General features: G+C 31.6%; 3 protein-coding genes across 6 annotated transcripts in view; 1 reads left to right on the top strand and 2 right to left on the bottom strand.

Moving 5' to 3' along the window:
- The window catches only part of LOC132756039 (lebercilin-like), a 31338-nt gene extending 30332 nt beyond the window's left edge, over nucleotides 1–1006 (bottom strand). For all 3 annotated transcript variants that reach the window (XM_060747003.1, XM_060747004.1, XM_060747006.1), the window contains exon 1: nucleotides 852–1006. The gene's annotated coding sequence lies outside the window, so the exon portion shown is untranslated. The remainder of the gene's footprint in view (nucleotides 1–851) is intronic.
- The window catches only part of LOC132756042 (malonyl-CoA decarboxylase, mitochondrial-like), a 123209-nt gene that overhangs the window by 43278 nt on the left and 59480 nt on the right, over nucleotides 1–20451 (bottom strand). The window lies entirely within an intron of this gene.
- Nucleotides 982–19725, top strand: LOC132756040 (DNA ligase 1-like). 2 transcript variants are annotated; one of them, XM_060747008.1, is made up of 7 exons: nucleotides 982–1144; nucleotides 4178–4363; nucleotides 4959–5063; nucleotides 6105–6131; nucleotides 8849–10237; nucleotides 16149–16203; nucleotides 16450–19725. In XM_060747008.1, the coding sequence occupies exons 1-6, from the start codon at nucleotides 1091–1093 to the stop codon at nucleotides 16158–16160; spliced, it is 1773 nt and encodes a 590-aa protein (XP_060602991.1). In that variant the 5' UTR covers nucleotides 982–1090; the 3' UTR covers nucleotides 16161–16203; nucleotides 16450–19725. The 2 variants fall into 2 exon arrangements, with proteins under 2 accessions (XP_060602991.1, XP_060602992.1); XM_060747009.1 differs by lacking the exon at nucleotides 6105–6131.

The raw sequence follows: 20451 nt of genomic DNA, 5'->3' as shown, positions 1-20451 counted from the left end.
CCGTGTACAATCAATAAAATATTATCAAGTTCTCGGAGAATTCAGGCATACTAGTTCAAGATATTCATAATGCACATATAAATACATGTATATACGGTGAATTGTCAATTAACTTCACACTTTTAACTTCGTAGGACCCCTACATATACCTTGTCAATTAACAGTGTCCATTTGTTTCTTCGCGTCATGTTTGTATGTTACCGCGTATTGCATAAGGGGCCAGGTACGTGTCATATTGCTAATCAGCGATGCGTGATTTTTTTTATTTTGTATTTTTTTTGTTTTGATTTTGTTTTTACTCATTTTTGGCCAAAATATTGGTCCGGCCAAGGCCGGACCGGCCGGACCATCGACGACGGCCTTGACAACTGTTCTAAAACAATTAATACTACTTTACACATCAATCTCCCCATAAAGTCAAATTATCCATCATTTGAAAAATCTGTCAAAAGTGTACGAAAATTAAAGGAAGCTGTGTAAAAGTCATCAAAGCACTGTGTAAAAAATGTAGGCAATGACTCAATTGATTATTCTTTTACTAAAATAAGATTAAAAAAAATTGTATGGAAAGAATACAATAATAATAATTAATAATAATAATTCATCAACATCACTTTCCTATACTGGTTGCATTCAAATTCGGTTGTCTCAAATTTGAACATAAGTTTCACATCAGAAATATTCTGTTTAGATGGAGAAAAAAATCTGTACCCCACCATTCATTTCAGACTGACATTTCTGACATTTATTTTTACATTACAAAGCAAACTTTACAAAGCAAAGTTATCAAAAATACGCCAGCTGAACATTTTATTTGGCAAAATATGCCAGACAGTTTTAAAGAAATATACCTTAAATCAAAATATGACTGCTAAATCCCAAAATATTTATGTCGAAAGTAAAAAGACGTGTGTACACCGGTATGCGTTTGTTTACTTCCACAGCAACAAGACGACCTACACATTTTGTCGTGACGTCATACACATGCTTCACACCCGGAAGTAGAAATTCGTCATTGGTTCCAGTGTGATTGCATCTGTCAGTTTCTGTACTTCATCTTCGTTGTGTTTCAATCATATACTGCACCAAAATGTCCGACACAATGATTAAAGTGTATATGACATCAGTACCTAGTAACAACGCGGTAAGTTAGCTTCAACATTTCTAGAAAGTAGCCAGAAACATGCATGCTTATTATCATACATAGCTTGATGAGGTTATGAGTAGTCACTTCCTTATATGGAAAACACCCTAAATACTGCACAATTATTAAGCGTTGATATATTATTGATAGATATTTTTTACTTGAATAAATATATCTGTATTTGCTTTTCAAATATTTATTCATAAATTGTGCAAGAAGACTTAAAATGATTAAAATTATCTATCTCAACTCATTTCAGATTTCTGATAAATATTCATTATATTGTAACTGTTTCAGTGACACTCTAGACATAAATTTTGTTTGTGCATATATGCATTTGTCTTGTCAATAATTGTAAAATAATGCCCCATTTAGTTTGAAGAACAAAATTAGTACCCAGCACTGGTTTACTATAAGATAAATTGTGACCTGATCAACTTTTTGCACTCAAAATTATTTAATATTAACATATTTTCAAATCTACTTAGTGTAGCATGATGAGTAAACTGTAACATGATACTCTAGGTGCGTACAGCTCCTTTATAATAGAGAGTTCCCTAGATCTTAAGATACTACCATCGCGGACACTGATATGTAAACACATGTATCATAGAATATAGTTTAGATAATAAACGTAGATAGAGCAAAAAAAAAAATGTCACGTTTCATGTCGTAGACACGAATACCATCGCGGACACTGATATGTAAACACATGTATCATAGAATATAGTTTAGATAATAAATGTAGTTAGAGCACATATATATTTATGTGCTCTAACTACATTTATTATCTAAACTATATTCTATGATACATGTGTTTACATATCAGTGTCCGCGATGGTATTCGTGTCTACGACATGAAACGTGACATTTTTTGCGCACCCAGATGACTGGAATGCAGCACCTTTAACATTTCAGATCTGAGTGACCTGGGCATAACGATTTTTTCTCCTTTCATTATTAAACCATTAACCTCAGATAACTCATCCCTATAGTTCCAAAAGGCAGCAATTAACTGATGACAAGCCTTTTTGTACTTAGGCCAACCAAACTTTATTGTTTGTTGTAATGTACATAATTGTTCATCTTGTTTTGTTTGTAACCTGATTTCCTCAAGTTTTCTATCTGACACGGGTAAAGATGAGATAACCATGCAAACGTGTGCCTCAATACCCTCATTAAGTTCTGGGCTTGTTTCCGGACTGGCGTTTCTGCTAAGTCCATCTGCTAATGGGATTTTCTTACCGGACATGTGACGAAACTGAAACCTATATGGAGTTAATTTCAAGACTAAACGCTGCAACCTAGCAGGTATTGAATGCATAGGCTTTTTCAGCAATCCCTGTATAGGGAGATGGTCATTTTCTACAATGACATCACGGCCATAGCAGTACTGATGAAATTTCGTAAATCCAAAGACAATAGATAATAATTCTTTAGAAATTTGACCCATATTCCTCTGTGATTCAGTTAAGCTACGGGACGCAAATGCTATGGGACGTTTTTCCTGAAGGATTACTGCCCCTAAAGATTAGGAAGAAGAATCAACTTGCAATGTCAAGGATTTGTTTGGGTCATAATAAGCTAAACATGTGTCCTTACAAATGACTTCTTTCATTTTTTCAAAGGAATCACTTTGAGGCTTTTGCCACGTGAATATTGTGTCCTTATGCAATAACTTTCTCATAGGAGCGGTAATCTCTGATAAATTGTCAGAGACATAACGACTGAGATAATTAACCATGCCTAATACCACCTGTAGTTCACTTTTTGATGTGGGTGGTCTCATATCCTTAATGGCCTCAATTTTGGCGGGATCGGCCTTTAAGCCTTCTGCAGTGAAAGGCTTTTGCAAGTAGGGAAAGATCTGAAATTAGACAAGGCAACAAAAATTTGCCAAGAATTTGAATATGCTGCATCTCAAATAAAAATGTTCAATAACGTCCAAGAAAGTGCTCCGGTACATGCAGTATCAAGACCGAAGGGACGGATGGCTAGCCGTTCATCGGGCATCCAAGGTCGTTCGTCTCGGAACCCTTCATCGATGAATCCAGGCCGATATACAGAAACATCGAGCAATCCAGGTCGCATTGGGGAACGTTCACACAGTACAAAATGTAACAGGTGTGGAAATCAACATACTGACAAGCAGCGTTGTCCAGCAAAAGGCACACAATGTAACAATTGTAAAAAATGGAACCACTGGAGCAATGTTTGTAAATCTAGAACAGTGAATGAAATTTCAAATTTATGTTCTGAATAATACATTGACTGTGTAGAAAATGTGGACAGTCTGGACTGTGTAACAGTAAAAAAATGGACAGATGTTTACAGAAATATTAAATGGAAATAGTAAAAAGGCTGTGCAAATGAAGTTAGACACTGGCTCTCAGGTAAACATTTTGCCATTATCTACCTTTCAAGGTTTAGGAATCAAGGCACCACTTGAAAAGCCCACATCTAAATTGACCGCCTACTATGGCAATTCCTTGCATTGCAAAGGGCAAATCACTCTCCCTTGTTCTCATGCTGTTTCAGGTCAAGCAAAAAATGTCACGTTTCATGTCGTAGACACGAATACCATCGCGGACACTGATATGTAAACACATGTATCATAGAATATAGTTTAGATAATAAATGTAGTTAGAGCACATATATATTTATGTCGTTCATAAACCCATGACGTAACACTTAGTAACTTACACATATATATCACCTTTCTATCACTGTTAAAATACATGTTTTAAGATGTCTAACATCTTTCTTCATCAATAAAGTATCAAACTTAAGTTAAATAATTTAATAATTAATTACACCTGAATTGCAACATTGACATTTTCTTTTACAGAATTTTCCACAATCACCACAGGTTAGCGTCATTTTAACTGCTTAAATGAAATGATATTTATATAATCCAAACACATAAAAAATTTAATTCCTTTTCTTATATAAATGTATTCTGGAAGATATTCAAACAGGTTAAAACTGCATGATGACTTTTATAGACTGCTCATGTCATTTTTTTTTTTGTAGGTAAGGAAAAAACAGCAGCATATCTTTGATATATTAACAGCCAGAAAAGTTCTTTTCGAGCAAATAGATATTACTGCACCTACTAATGAAGAGGAGAAGAAATTCATGAGGGAGCATGCAAAATGTTCACCAAATACAAAAGTGCCGTTACCTCCACAGATTTTTTCTGGGGAAAAATATATTGGGGTGTGTATCATTCTGTTTCTACAAGAACTAAATTTTGTTTCATGTTCAAATTAAAAGTAAATAATCATAATACTGAAAATTATACTAAATACAAATCACAAAAGAATCCATAAAGTTCAATTTTGTTGCATAAAATCAGTTGGAATAGGTCTAGATATTTCTTCAGTCTGGAAATAAGTTTTTTTTAATTACTTTTTAAAATTGTTATGATAACTGATTATATTTTACATAAACTTTTTTCTGTATGACATAATGTGATGACAGATGAAGGTTGAGGAAATTATTGGACTTGTAAATTTTCAACAAAGTTAGACTCTGAATAATTATATGCTTCAGCTTGCTATATTTCTCGGGATTGGAATGGTGGATTAAGAATTTCGAATTTAATCAGGATTCTATTCATAAATAATTTTGTCTATTGTTCTGGTATCACTTGCCTCTCACAACTTAGTTGAATTGTTAATTATTTCAAATGAAAAACTAGTTTCATGGTAAAATCTACATGTTGCTATCCATCATTCAAGTGTTAATTATAACAAAATGATACTTTTATTGTATGTTATGTGCATGGTCACATTGGTGTGTTACATTTCAGGATTATGATCAGTTTTATGAGGCAGTAGAGGAAGATGATATTGATGTTTTTCTCGGACTTGCAACAAAGACAGAGGTGTCCCAAGCACAAGTGGAAGTAACAGGGGTTTGTATTTTACTAGTATATATATCAAGCATACATATCTTTGGCATAAGTGTCCATCTTGACAAGATTGGAATTTACTGAAAACACTTGTTCTAAAAACAAATATAAATAAAAAAAAGTATATCGTTCAAGAAAAAATTATTGATCCACCATTCAATATAATGTATAAATTTGAAAGGGATAAATTTCATGCTGAAATTGTATTCAGTTTAAGCAATTACAAAGTGTGATTTGTAATAGAAAGAGCACCGAAACACGAGGCTATCTGATTTGTACGAGGGGGCGTAGCCCCTGAGTATTAATCAGATTGCCGAGTGTTTTGGTGTTCTTTCTCTTTTGTATCATAGTCAAACATAAAAACACGTTCCCTGCTGTCACAATATGAAACCCCGGCAAAAATGAACCAATGAACGAACATCTGAATATGACATTTCTGTCGCTTTCCCTTTCTCTGCCGTCACAATATGTAAACCCCAGCAAAAATGAGCCAATCAATGGGCATGCTCTGGAGTGCGGGTAACTAATACCCGCACTCCAGTTAACGCACTGTGCATGTATATGTATACGATTTAACCCTGACACATTTTCAACAGAAAGGTCTCCAAACTATGATACAATAAGTGATCAATGCTTGTAAGGAGTTTTTTGTACCAAGTGTTGATACAAATATCTGATACCTTGCTATCCAACTGGAGGGTAAAATTATCTGTCTTTAAGTAACACTGACATTTTAGAGTTTTCAAATAAAGCATTGATGATTTAATTAATTGATTGGGTATAGAAAAAAATCTGGAAGTCATCATTTTGGAAAGAATGAGAGACAAGTCTTTGGGCTATTGCTTGTAGAGGATGACACTGTAAAGACTTAAGAGCAGTTTTTCTCCTGCTTTCAAACATCCCATACATACAAACTTCTTGAAAAAATAAATAAGCAAAAGATAGCCATTCCTTGCCTAATATCTGTCCATATTTTATCCAAATGTTAATAACCCTAACTTGACCAATATTTGACCTTCCCATGCTATTTTACCACATATTTAGGAAGAGGAAGAATCAGAAAACAAAAAGGTAGTTGTTTCACTCAGTGTTATCATGTTCCACATGGGTGACATTTATATACTCCGGATTGGCTTGGATTAACTGTATAGTGCATGAAGGAACACCTAAGGTCTTCCCCCCAGGAATCCCAAAATTTCCATATGGCCATATGTAGACATTGTAGACTTTACAGTCTGACTGAAAAATGAAATATATAAGATACATATTTAAAAGTCACTTTCATCGTTAGAAATTAATGAATGGGTAAATGGAACCTTTGTGGAACAAAACTGGGCTGAACTTTTGTGAAAATTACAAGTTTTGATATGCATATGCATGAACATGAACAAAATATTTTGATTTTAGTCATTGTCTCCTGATTGACATTTATGTGTATATCATACAAAAGTGTTAAATATAGCTTTATAAGAAAAATTCTCTATATATTAAACTAACAGTTAAGATTTACTCAGGACAAACATAAAAGTGTTGTTTATGTTCATGTACAAGTATGTCAAAAACGGTATAAGTAGATATGATTGAAAAAACAACAAGATGGTCTTGCCTGCATGATAGAAGTTCATTGAGCATTTATTTCCCACCCTTAACTGTTATGTTTAACATAAGGATGTTTTATTAAACAGTAGAATCCTATTAAAAGTCCATGCTCAACAGTAACTAATTAAACAGACTGTTATTGTAAGTGTTACATCTGCCATGTAGTTGAAATGATTTGTTGGTACATATCAGATATTTTGTGTGTTGAAAAATGTATTTATGCATCATGTTACCAATGACAAGTATGGATAAAAAAGGTATTTAAACTGTTCATAAGCATGTACAGCTTTAGGACAAACATATTTGGAAAAGATTTCCCAGGATTTCAAAAATGTGGAGAATTTTAATCAATAATGTTGATTAATAGAAACAACTTCAGTAGAATTTAAAATATTGTTGAGTTTTTAATGTGAAAGTAGTTTACTGTATGATAAAAAAGCTGACATTTATTGTTTGTTTTGTTGGGGGAATTTGTAAGACTTTTTGACCAACCAATAATAACAATAATAAATCCTTGAACAATCAACAAGTATTTGCTTTTCTAGTGATTATGACTGTACTAGAGAGATTCAAGTGATTTACTGAGATACCTAGTTCTTATTTATAATATATATAATAATTCTTGTACTAAATTGCTTACCCCAAAATTTGCAGAATTCTTAAATGAACTTGTCTGTCTTCTATGTTTGGAACAATCCATTATCAATTTTGGGATATGCAAGCTGACCTGACTTTATACTGGTGACAGAAGCTAATCACTTTTTAATCCACCAGATTAGGGAAACTGTCAAATAATAAAGTGATGATTGACCGAAAGGTATTCCAGGGTTCTAAGCCAGAACTGGTTTGTTTTGTAGCCAGTTACTGTCTATTTCACAATAGAAATCATAATTGTGAAAAAGTATGAGGGCTTGTGGCAAACATCTTTTTTGTCAGCCAAAACATGTGTGGTACAATCAGATATAAACTCATTATTTTTAGTATGTAACACTGAATACTTATGAGCAAAGCAGATGGAAAGTAGTCCAAAAACTGATATCAGATAATGAAAAATGTCATAGTGCTCTGTTTTTTAGCATGGTGTTATGTAAGTTTTCATTTCAGGAGATTAGAAAGTTTCCTTGCTATAAACAGTTGTTTATTTTAGAAGCTTTAAGTTTATAATATAAGAATGGAATTTGAACCTTACTAACCAAGTTCATGGCATGTATATAGTACTACAAGGATGTCAAGATGATTTGTATAAAAATTGAGAAAAAACTTGGTTGTCTTACTTGTCTATCCAAATGACTAAGGCTTTTGTTTTAGTTTTTCAATTTTTCAAAAGTTACAATTCATATCATTCCTGCAGTAGTTTAGCTGGACATTTGCTGTATGATCTACTACTTTACTGTATCAGTTTGACTTGAAATAAAATCTGAACAAAAAATAACCCCAGTCTGAAGTACCAGCTACATAGAATCATTATGGTTAATTAAAAAAAAATCTGTTTCATTTAAAATATTTGAGACATTCATATTTTTCAATATTGTTCGGAAAAAAGCTCTTAAACAGTGTCTTTCACCATTCAACTGTTTCTTTAAAAGAACAACAAACAACAACATAGTGCTTAAAAAAAATTGGGTTATTCAACAATATTTTTAGATGCAATTTTCATGCATGGGCCAATCGTTTTATCCGTGTTTTTGTATTTGTTGAATCCTACCTGCATGTGTTGATATTCATTACAAGTAAGTATTGTTTTTACGTAAACTTGTTTGTTCGATAACTTTTAACCTCTAATGGTCACATGTATTGTTGACTACTAATAAATTGTTTTGATTGCATATGCACAAGTATTAACTGATAACATTGAAATGTTGTGACAGATTAATCAATCTAATTTGATGGTGCATGCCAATTGAAATTTATGGTGTCCATTTTGACATATAGTTACAATACCCAAAATTGATTTTAGAAATTTATATAGTTAGTGATTAGAAAATTTGCAAAACTTAATTGAATTCAGAATTAATGTCAGTCATTCTGTCTTTGTGAAATTTCTTGTAAAAGATATTTAGAATAAATAAATGATCATATTTTGAAAATAGCACACTAAAATGCAGTACTTGTAGCTTTTAATAAAACTGAAGGGTAGCAAAATTAGTTTGTAGGATGCTGATGTGTAATTGTAATTTTCTATGCTTCAGGAGGATGAGGAAAAATTGAAAGCTGATGAAGGAGAGAAAGAATCTGAAGATAAGGACAAAACTATAGAGGAAGTTGCTGAAGAGGACAAAAAGAAGGAAGATGAAAAGACAGATGATGAAAAGAAAGCTGATGAAAAAAAAGATGAAACAGATGCTAAAAAGGAAGATGAGAAGAAAGATGATGATAAGAAATATGATGATGAGAAAGAAGAGAAAAAAGAGGAAGAGAAAAAAGATGATAAAAAACTGGTTTTTAAGATGAAGAAAGATTACGATGAAGATGAAGAAGACGATCCTTGGGGAGCTTTCGAAACTAAAGATGATGAAGAATCTAAAGATGAGACAAAAGAAGGAGAATCAAAGACAGAGGACAAGGAAGAAGATACTGAAAAGAAAGAGGATAAGGAAACTGAAGGTAAAAAAGAGGAAGAAAAGGCAAAAGAGGATTCTGATATTAAGAAACCTCTTGTATTTAAAAGGAAAACAGATTATGATGAAGATGAAGAAGAGGATCCATGGGGAGCTTTTGAATCAAAAGAAGATGAAGTTAAGGAAGAAACTAAGGAAAAGAAAGATGAAGAACCTAAGGCAGATGATAAAGAAGACAAAAAGGATGAGAAAAAAGAAGAAAAGAAAGTAGATGAAACCAAAGAAGAAAAGAAAACAGAAGATGCTGATGACATTAAGAAACCACTTGTTTTCAAAAGGAAAAAGGAGTATGAAGATGTTGAGGAGGAAGATCCATGGGCTGCTTTCGAGTCTAAAGAAGATGAAAATAAAGAAGCTGAAAATAAAGAAGAAACAAAGGAAGAGGATGTTAAAGAAGATGGCAAGGAGGACACTAAGGAAGAGAAGAAGGAAGAAGCAAAGGAAGACAAGGTAAAAGAAACAGTATCAGCCAAAGAAGAGGTGAAAGAAGAACCAAAAGCTGATGTAGTAAAAGAAGAAGAAAAAGAAGAGAAGAAAGATGAGAAAAAAGAAGATGATGATGATTGGAGAAAGCCATTGACTTTTAAGAAGAAAAGACAGGAGACAGAGGAAGAAGATTTGTGGGGAAATATTGACAATGATGAATCCACAGAAAAGAAAGAAGAAGACAGTTCTAAAGAAACGAAAGAAGATGATAAACCAGTAGAAGAAGAAACCAAAGAAGAACTAAAAAAGGAAGAGGTAAAAGAAGAGAAAAAGGAAGATAAACCAAAAGAAATAATAACAGAAGAAAAGAAGGAAGAAACAAAAGCAGAAGAAAAAGTTGAAGAAACTAAATCAGAGGAAAAAATTGAGGAACCAAAAGTAGAGGAAAAGGTTGAGGAACCAAAAGAAGAAGAAAAGAAAGAAGAGGAAACCAATGCAGATGATGGTGATGAGGAAGATTTCTGGGCATCTTTGGTAGATATGACATTTGTGCATGTACTAGATGTGCTGTGGATCCAAAAGTTTTATTTCATTAACAGTTCAATGAATGGTAACCTGGCTGAATTTTCAAGCTTTAACTGTCCACCCAGAATTTTTAAGTGGATTACTACACAGTTGAAGTACGATATAACTAACTGTACCGTAATATTTATCCTTATTTTGACATGTTGTTATGTGGATTGTTTGATATCTGTTGATTATTATTATCCCCCGCCGAAAAGGCGGCGGGGGGATATAGAAATAGTCTCCGTCCGTCCTTCCGTCCGACATTTTTGTCCGGAGCATATCTCTAAAAGTATTTGAGTAATCAACTTGAAACTTCATAGGTGGATAGACCACATTGAGGAGGAGTGCAGTGCACAAGAATGATAACTCTACCCTGCATAATTTTTGAGTTATTGCCCTTTGTTATTTTTCAAAATTGATTTTTGTCCAGAGCATAACTCCAAAAGCCTATGAGATATCAACATGAAACTTCATAGGTGCATAGATCTCACTCAGGAGGTGTGCAGTGCACAAGAATGATAACTCTACCTTTCATAATTTTTGAGTTATTGCCCTTTGTTATTTTTCATACTTAATTTTTCACCTGAGTGGAGCATAACTCAAAAGTGTTTGACATATCAACATGAAATGTCATAGGTGGATAGATTTTATTGAGGAGGAATGTGTGCGCAAGAATGATAACTCTTCCCTATACAATTTTTGAGTTATTGCCCTTTGTTCTTTTTCATGCTATTTTGTCCAGAGCTTATCTCAAAAAGTATTTGAGGTATCAACTTGAAACTTCATAGGTGGATGGATCTCATTGAGGAGGAGTGCAGTGCACAAGAATGATAACTCTACCCTGCATAATTTTTGAGTTATTGCCCTTTGTTATTTTTCAAAATTAATTTTTGTCCAGAGTATAACTCAAAAAGCCTTTGAGATATCAAAATGAAACTTCATAGGTGCATAGATCTCACTCAGGAGGTGTGCAGTGCACAAGAATGATAACTCTACCTTTCATAATTTTAGAGTTATTGCCCTTTGTTATTTTTCATACCTAATTTTTCACCCGAGTGGAGCATAACTCAAAAGTGTTTGAGATGTCATCATGAAATGTCATAGGTGGATAGATTTTATTGAGGAGGAATGCTGTGCACAAGAATGATAACTTGTCTCTGTATAATTTTTGAGTTATTGCCCTTTGTTCTTTTTCATACTATTTTGTCCGGAGCTTATCTCAAAAAGTATTTGAGGTATCAACTTGAAACTTCATAGGTGGATGGATCTCATTGAGGAAGAGTGCAGTGCACAAGAATAATAACTCTACCCTGCATAATTGTTTAGATATTGCCCTTTTTTTATTTTTCAAAATTAATTTTTGTCCAGAGCATAACTCAAAAGGCCTTTGAGATATTATTATGAAACTTCATAGGTGCATAGATCTAACTCAGGAGGTGTGCAGTGCACAAGAATGATAACTCTACCTTTTATAATTTTTGAGTTATTGCCCTTTGTTATTTTTCATACTTAATTTTTCAATTCAATTTTTTTCTCAAAAAGTATTTGAGGTATCAACTTGATACTTCATAGGTGGATAGATTTTACTGAGGAGGGATGCAGCACACAAGAATGGTAACCTACCCTGCATTTTTTTTCAGTTTTTGCCCTTTGTTATTTTCAGCCATCAGTATTCAGATAGGTTTCAAATCTGTAATCACTATAGCCATCAGTTTTCATAACCAAAAGACCTCTTAAAATGGAATTATTCTGCTGTACTACATATACATTCTTCCAATGAGCAAACACATTCGGCGGGGGATGGCCATGTTGACATGGCTCTTGTTTTATCTTATTTTATTTTGGTTTATCCACACTTTGTGTGATTTTTATCATTAGAGGAGTTTCAAGATTTCCAATTTAATACTAAATTTAACTGACCAAGATTTGTATGCCCCAACCACATTTGGTAGTACATATCATGTACCGGTAGATTTTACCATGTTGGTTCACCTGCTGTCATGCTGTCCATACATAGACAGGTTTTTTGTCATATGTTGGTCCAAAAATGTAAATACTAAATATATGGAATTTTTCTAGGAATAGTTGTTAGTATTTGTACTTAATTTAACGTATGCACCTCGGTAGTATGTAAATATTTGGCAGTTTTATTTACATTTTAAATTTTATGTTTGTTTTGTATTTGTTTATTTGGATGATATTAGACATTTTTTCCCTATACATGATGTATCTGTTTCAAATGTTACAGGGTATTCTAAACTTTTAAGAAGAATTTTCATTGAAACGTCATCAAACCATAGAATAAAAAAACAGCATCCTATTGGTTGATTCTCAGCACAGATTGGGAATTAGCCAATGGAAGATATGCTTTTTTTGGAATGGGTCAATAAAGAATTACCCTGATAAGATCTCATTTGATTTTGAAGCATGAACCTGTTTTCAGCCTGAAGTTTTCGAGTGAAAATTTTTGTTTTATTTCATATATTATTTTTGAGAATTAATGTTGCATGCTTCCAATAATAGGTGTGGCAGCATGACTGAATGGTTAAAGTGTTGGACTAGTAATCTAAGGATCGCTAACCATCTGGGTTCAAGCCCCATTCAGGGACAAGCCATTGTTTCCTTAAGAAAGAAACTTCTCACTCGTGCTCAGTACTGGTTGATTCCAGGACCAGATTCGAAAAGTGTGTCTATAAGGTTATAGCTTCCTACACAAACTAAAATAAATTCTGTAAGGTAAAGGTAGTCATTACAATTTCAGTTATGAATATTAAGTAATACAGAATCAACATTTTAAATGCCTACGATATTTCAGAATAGAAAGAAATTCTATCATTGTTATTTTTCTAACGGGTAAAATATATATAACTCAACAAATATTTGACCATTTAAAGTTACTGATACTTTCTAGTTTAATTTGATTGGATTTTTATTGGAGGCATGCAACTTTTCATTTAAAAATATTATGATAGTTTGACTTTATCCACTAGTGCATGGTATTGATAACTTTATTTTATGATAATGTACATTGTGTTTAAAGTAGGGTTTATTGATACAAGAAATTACTGAATGTGACTAGATGGTCAAGCCAGATTATAATTCAGTATTAAAAGAATCAGTAAACCCTTATACAAGCATGTCATGATTTGTTTTATGAAGAAAAATACACCTCTGTGTGAAACTATTCTACATTATATTACATATATACATTTATGTATGACATATGTAGTCAAGTATTTAGAGTCATACTATATTATTTGGTATGTACAGGTATTAATGGTATGATATGACATATATCTTACAAGGCTGTACTAATTTTATTTTAGTACCATAATTATGTAAGTTTGTTAGTCAGGTATGTAGCTTCCTATAGGCCATGGTGGCCACATCCTACATGTACATGCTACATGTTATAGACAGGAAAGTGTTAATGAAATAAAAGAGAGGGGGGTACATTTTAATGAAAATAGCTTTTTATATGTATTTGAAAATCTTTGGTTTATAAAATATATATATTAGAATGTTAATGATTTACTTGAATACCTGTAATTTCTGGGGGTTTGAAGGGGGGGCGGTAGTCCCACTCATCGCCAAGAGAACTTTGGACTTGTGAGAGGCTAAAAATGACCCCAGATCGATCATAAGGAAATGTGTAACAAAAGCTGAAAAGCATTTGACTCTATCTCAATCCATTGAGAAGTTGCAGCACTTTGAAATCAATTTTGATGGAAAAAATCAACGATAGTGATTTTTGGCCATTTTGAGATGTCCCCTCGTTGCCATGGTAACAGAAAATTTAAGCCTGAGCATGTTGTTACAAAGGCAATGGTCCAGTCAACATTTATGCCAATTTTGATTAGTATTGAAGCAGTTTTTATAGTTTTATAGCAATTTGAACTTAAAACGGATGACTTTTTAATGAAAACAGCCATTTTTCACAAAATGCTCATGAAGTAATGGGTTAAACAAAGAATCAGGGTATTAGGATCATGCTTTACCTCCAAAGGATTATTTAACTTCATCTGTGTGTTTGTTTATCATAAGAAGTAAATTTCATTGCTCTTTGCAATTTTGTTTGGTAATAAATGAATTGTTTGGTAATTAATGAATAAGTTTATGACTTTCTTGATGGATAGTAAATATATTTTTGAGCTGAAATGACAGACAATAGATCAAAGATCAGTAAACAATACTTACCTCGGAGGAATTAATTAGGCAATGTACTGTTGACCTTTATCATATTGAATATAATTAATACATTGAATTCATTAACTTATAATTATTAAGTAAAGAAAGGCAGTTTTCAATCTGATACCTTATTAAACATAACATGTATCTTAAGGTGTGTTTGTTTGTGATTTTAGTCATGACTCAGACGCATTGTGAATCATAAACTGCAAAACACCTGAAATGTTAAAATGCCTATAATGTCACATTAAATTTTCAGTGTATATCAGTAAATATTTTTCACCTGTCATGTACCTACCATGTTTCCTCGTATGACTCGAGTACTGCTTAGTTCATATGACAACAGTATTACTCTTAGTACCATAAACAGGACTCCAGATTTTTGGGTTTAAAAAGAGCCTTTTTTTCACTTTGATGTTAAAAAACCCGCACGCTTCCAGATTTGTGGGTTTAAATTTTTTATGAAAATTTTAAAAAAAGTATTTTTAAACAGGGATTAAAATTGTGGAGTTACCAAAAAAAATGGGAATTTACACAAATTATTCAATGACACTTACAACCCATGTAAATACCATAAACAGGTCAAAATATGCAAAAATAGCCCTTACTGCGTTAGTAACACAGTAGGAATATAATCATTGAATATTGAATAATCAATCATTAATTGCACATAACATGTAAATTATAACTAGAATTTTAAATATTTATATTTTTACTAAAATCTTAGTACATTTTTCTCATGTTTGATTTCATCGAAATATTTTTGCTTATCTGGAGGCGTGCATCTTTAAACCGAAAAACTTTACATTTTGTATTGAAATGTAAAATCAGCACAGATATTGAAATAAGGGATATTTAGGATAAGCCAAGCTTTGGTTTTATTGTCATTTAATGCATTATTAAATACACATACCTCTGTAATGGATTTTAGGTAAAGGGTTAAACAGTTTTTTATTACCTGTATGGAGAAATCATTAAACTCACATCTAAACTTGTTTTTTATCAGATGACATTTTAAGATGACATTTTTGTCACAAATTTCTATTCTTTTCCTGGTTGAGACAAATTTATGTGGGGTTATATCTATGACAAATTGTTATCAGAAAAAATTAATTTTATATATCATAAAGATGTAAGGAGATTTTATTTTAAGAAATATTACAACTAACAAAAGAAATATTATGACTAATAAATACAGTATTTTGTTGTGATAATATAAAAACTTACATCAATATACTATATAATATATCATGTTAAGTGCCGTACTTTTAATAGGGGGTTGATTCATTGTGTATTTTGTATGTGTTGTTTTCATATAAATTTATATGAATTGAAACTTAATACATTAATAAATATACATAAACAAATGATACATATTTGTGTTATTTTGTATCAATGTAATTATTTTGTATCAATGTAATTTAGCATTTTTGTCCAAAAACAGTAAAATATTATTTATTATTTAGGTTAATTTTGCTAAATGCAGCGCTGTTATATACAATCAGCAGAATTATAAACATAGTAATTAAGCTCTAAATACTATTTCTAAGTCATCGTTATTTTGTCATTAAATGATAAACAGTATAATTCAATAAGTATTTTTGTCTGTATAAGTGTATTTAGTTACTGAAACATGAAAAAAAATGTTGTTTATTCAGGTTTTAATAATTGTATTTTCTTCTTTTTCCAGGGTAAAGATTAAATAAACATGGTGCTGACATGACAATTTCACAAACATTCAGATGGTATGTTGACTTTTTGATTAATTATTAATAAAAAAAGTTTTGATATTTAAAAAAGAACACTATTGAAACATGAACATAATCACATTTTATGCTTATAAAATTGTTTATGTAAAATATTAGAGACTTCACATAATAAGTAATTGTGTATTGTTCAGCTTTTACATATTCTTTAAAATGCAGCAACTTTAAAAAATATAATTAATTTTGTTCCAGTCACACGCAATTGTTTTTATTTTGATATTTCAGGCTTACCATAGATATATAATATATATACAAAGGAGCAACTACACCAAATACAAGATTCTTGTATGACAAGGAACATCCAACCTAAAACCTCTTAACCTCTTCACAGACTACATACAGATAGAATGCAATCATTTGATTGGCTATTTTAAGTTAAATATAAATACCAACCAATCATAGAATGTGTTACATTTTTTTTGTGTAACAAAATATTGGATTGAAGAAGGTTTTTGATTGGTCTGTCAACCATTATGATCACATTTTCTTCAGATATTTAAAGTAATATTTAATGGGTCTAAAAATGATATTAATGTTCATTTTTTGTAGCCATTTAATAAGTAATTAATAGAATCATGCAGACTTGATTGCTAAAAATCCTCCTGATATTATATAATAACCATCTTCATTTTTACTTGGGGTTTTGCATTGAACAATTATTATTACAGTAAAATCAAATCTTTTTGTATCCATTTCACATAGATGCGTAAGATATGCTTGTATTATTTGTTATGTTCACTATTAGATTAATGCTCATTAAATTCATGTAAATTGTATCTTCTAAATAAGTGCCATTATTATATTTCGATATTTAGTTTCATGTCTATGAATGTGGCCTAATTAAAGGAAGAGAGCACTACACAAATGATTTGAAAGGAGAGAAAAAATGTTAGAGCAGAATTTTGTAAAATTTGATTGGTATTTTAAACATGCAAGATGGGTTTGTTTGTTTTTTTCAATCTACAAAACAAGTAACATTGTTTACAAATAAGTTTAAGATTAGCATTTTTGTTCAGAGGTAAAAATTAAGTTATGTAAAAACCTATACTTGCAAGCTAAACTGTAAAATTGTCCTTTTATTGTGTTTTATAGTTTTTAATCACAAAAACCTTTGATGTTGTTTACATGCAATTGAGACTGAATTTTGATGTTGAATATGCATTAGTACATACAGATGGGGACAAAAATAAATGAGATTCTCAATGTTATATTTAGTAAATGTATGTTGCTCCAGCCATGCAATAGTATTTTGTACTCAATCTGTGAATTTTTGTGTGTATTTTTATTACTTTTTTATCACTCTATATAATATGTATGATGGATTACCCAACATGATAAACTTACATACATGTATTTATATCTACGCCATGCATTTATGTATATATATGATATATGGTATTATTATAATGAAATGTATAACCATTATTATTATTTTCGAGGTGAAAGAATTTTGCTTTAGTACTTTGTTACATTTCTTGATATATGTTACGAGTGTAGGTAAATATTTTTGTTACATTATAATGTCAGATCTGTAAATGAGCCGCGTCACGACATAATGCATTTGCGCAGTCTGATCAGGATCCATGCTGTTTGCTTACAAATCCTATAACAAGTAGTGAAAGTGATAGCGAACAGCATGGATCCTGATCAGACTGCGCGGCAGGCTGGTCTGGATCCATGCTGATCGCAAATGCATTATGTTGGTTTTGTCGTGACGTGGCTCAAATGTTTTGCTATTGTCGTGAATGTCCCGACTGCTTAACCTTACCTGTGTTCTTCCCTGTTTGCACCTTAAATAGTCTTCTCACCAAAACAAGGAGTTAGGATAGAATCATTTGTTATACACGTTACTTAATGTCACAAGTAGATAAAAAAAATTTAGAAAAATTTAGTTTTCCACTGATTGTTAAATCACATAAATTCACTTCCTCGCAATGTTACTAGTCAGTGTGTATTTTACTTGTCACATATTAAAAAACAACAGGTTTTTAAAAAATAACCTAAATATTAAAATAGTTTGAATAAATTTGTTCGGTAAATTGAGTTGAATGCATAATAATTCAGTATGCAGTGTTCTAGGGATTTTTTTTTTCGACTCTAGAGATATTACTGGATACATTCTTTGCTGATAAACAAGTAATAGAACTGGATCAGGACTGGTTTATTTATTTGGTTCTGGTTTATTAACTTGGTTCTGTTTGGATTTTTTAGGGTTTAAGAAATTCGCATTTCTGCAGATTTTAAAATAAAACACCATTATAGCAGCATTAATTTTAAAAGTTTGTTTTGTTATGACTTGTTTATGTATACATGTTGTTGTTGTTTTTTTCTAATTTTTGGACAAAACTTTTTTTTTACTTCCAATACATCACAATTTACACAGTGATTATTTGTTCAAATCTGTTTATGAATTTTTTTTTGATAAAAATATTATAAAAGACGTTTACTTACAATTCACCATAGAAATTTTAGAGTGCATGAAATATCATATAAGGAAAGGGAAATAACTTGCCTAATATTCAAATTTTTTCCAGACTGGGTCCAAGGTTATAAAGAAATTCTCTGAGCTCATACTTTGGTCTCAAGAATTTGATTGGTCAGAAACTGCCACAAAATGTTAATTGACCAATGAAAATCCTTTGATTTGAGACAGAATTCAGAAAAAAACTTTTAAAACCTCCAGGTCTGGAAAATTTGAGTCTGGAAAAAAAAGCCAAAAACCAGATCAATATCTGGTCTGAACATGTGATAGAAATCATAGAATCAGCCAAATCTGGTGCTTAAGTATTTGAGAATGGTCTTCTATTTCAAGTTTTATCATTCTTAACCTTTATTTATCATACCTTCTTTTGAACCTTGCAACTTACATCAAGTCATGTTTTACTTTGCTACAATCACAGATTTAAGAATAGTTCTGAAATGAATTTGTTATATAAACTGTTCTCTTTGTGTGATCAAATAACAGAAAATACAACTGTATTTGTTAGTTTGTGCAATATAACCTCATTATTAACTTCAGATATAAATTAATGTTTCATGGTTCTCTATGTGAAAGTTGTATCTTTTAATACCAGCAAATATCATTCAAACTTAGTAAAAATTTGAAAATGCCCATCTTTGCAAACAGTAATGTCTTTCAACAACGATATTTAAATGAAATAAAGATACATCTTACAGTAATGCTTTTCTCCTGAAAACACTCTCAGATCATTGTGTTAAACAGTTATATAAAAAGCACTCACTTTTATAGCTCATCATTACTGTTGGCAAATGCTTGCCATTATATTACATGAAGATAATGGCAAATTAAGATATAGTTTACAATATAGGGAACTAAGGTAACGTTGAACTGTGCTTGCCATTACAATGTTGTCTAATCAGCAGCTATATGGACTGCCTTACATTACTAGTTTTCTAATTTCTCTCGGCAATATGTACAGTATATCCCATCATTCCATACCATTAATTTGTATTTACTCTCAAATAAAATGTGATAAATTGTTCGTGTGTTGAGTTTTCAAATTTTGTTTTGATAGAGTTATTATCCCCCCTTTCAAAAAGAGCACAGTATGATAGGGTCAGTTGATCATACATACATACATACATCACCTCTTCCTTGTCCTATTAATAACTTATTTTAGGTGGAAGCCCTGGTTAAGGACGTTGCCCATACCTATAGGTGATCACTATTGAGTTTTAGGTCAAAGGTCAACGTCAGCATGACATTGACCACTAAAGATGATCTGACTATTAACGTTGGTTTGGGCTACAGCTCTAAAATTAGGTCCCTTTTGATTTTGAGGTCACTAGCTCAAGGTCACAGTGTCATGAAATACTTTTATAGTCAAGAACAACAGTTTTCACAATCATACAGTATATGAAACTTCTTATTTCTGATTAGTTACATGTATATTTATATTACACTGGACTTTTATGAAATAAACCACTAACAGGAAATGAAGTGGAACAAAAATGTCCTATGGATAAATTTCTAGTTTATGTTAATTATTATAGCAGAAGAAAAGCCAATTCCATTCCAAGATTTAATTTGAAATATTTAACGGCATTTTAGAGCACCCTGGAAAGTACTGAATTTGATCAATTAATGTAACGTGTTGGCTTCAATGGGAATGTCAAATAATCAGTCAATTTATGCAAATACATCTGTTTACTTGCAAAAAAGTAACGAGTCTTTGATTCTTTGACAAACATGCGAAAGACTTAACT

This window comes from Ruditapes philippinarum, unplaced genomic scaffold, assembly GCF_026571515.1.
Source record: "Ruditapes philippinarum isolate M1 unplaced genomic scaffold, ASM2657151v2 ctg509_1_1_1_1, whole genome shotgun sequence".
Taxonomy (NCBI): domain Eukaryota; kingdom Metazoa; phylum Mollusca; class Bivalvia; order Venerida; family Veneridae; genus Ruditapes; species Ruditapes philippinarum.
This window is presented reverse-complemented; position numbering and strand designations above follow the sequence as displayed.

Excerpts from the sequence above, each read along its gene's own strand:
- LOC132756040 (XM_060747008.1), top strand. The coding sequence starts at position 1,091 with ATGTCCGACACAATGATTAAAGTGTATATGACATCAGTACCTAGTAAC. Across the intron at positions 1,145-4,177 it reads CAGTACCTAGTAACAACGCG|GTAAGGAAAAAACAGCAGCA; the intron begins GTAAGTTAGCTT and ends TTTTTTTTGTAG. Across the intron at positions 5,064-6,104 it reads CACAAGTGGAAGTAACAGGG|GAAGAGGAAGAATCAGAAAA; the intron begins GTTTGTATTTTA and ends CCACATATTTAG.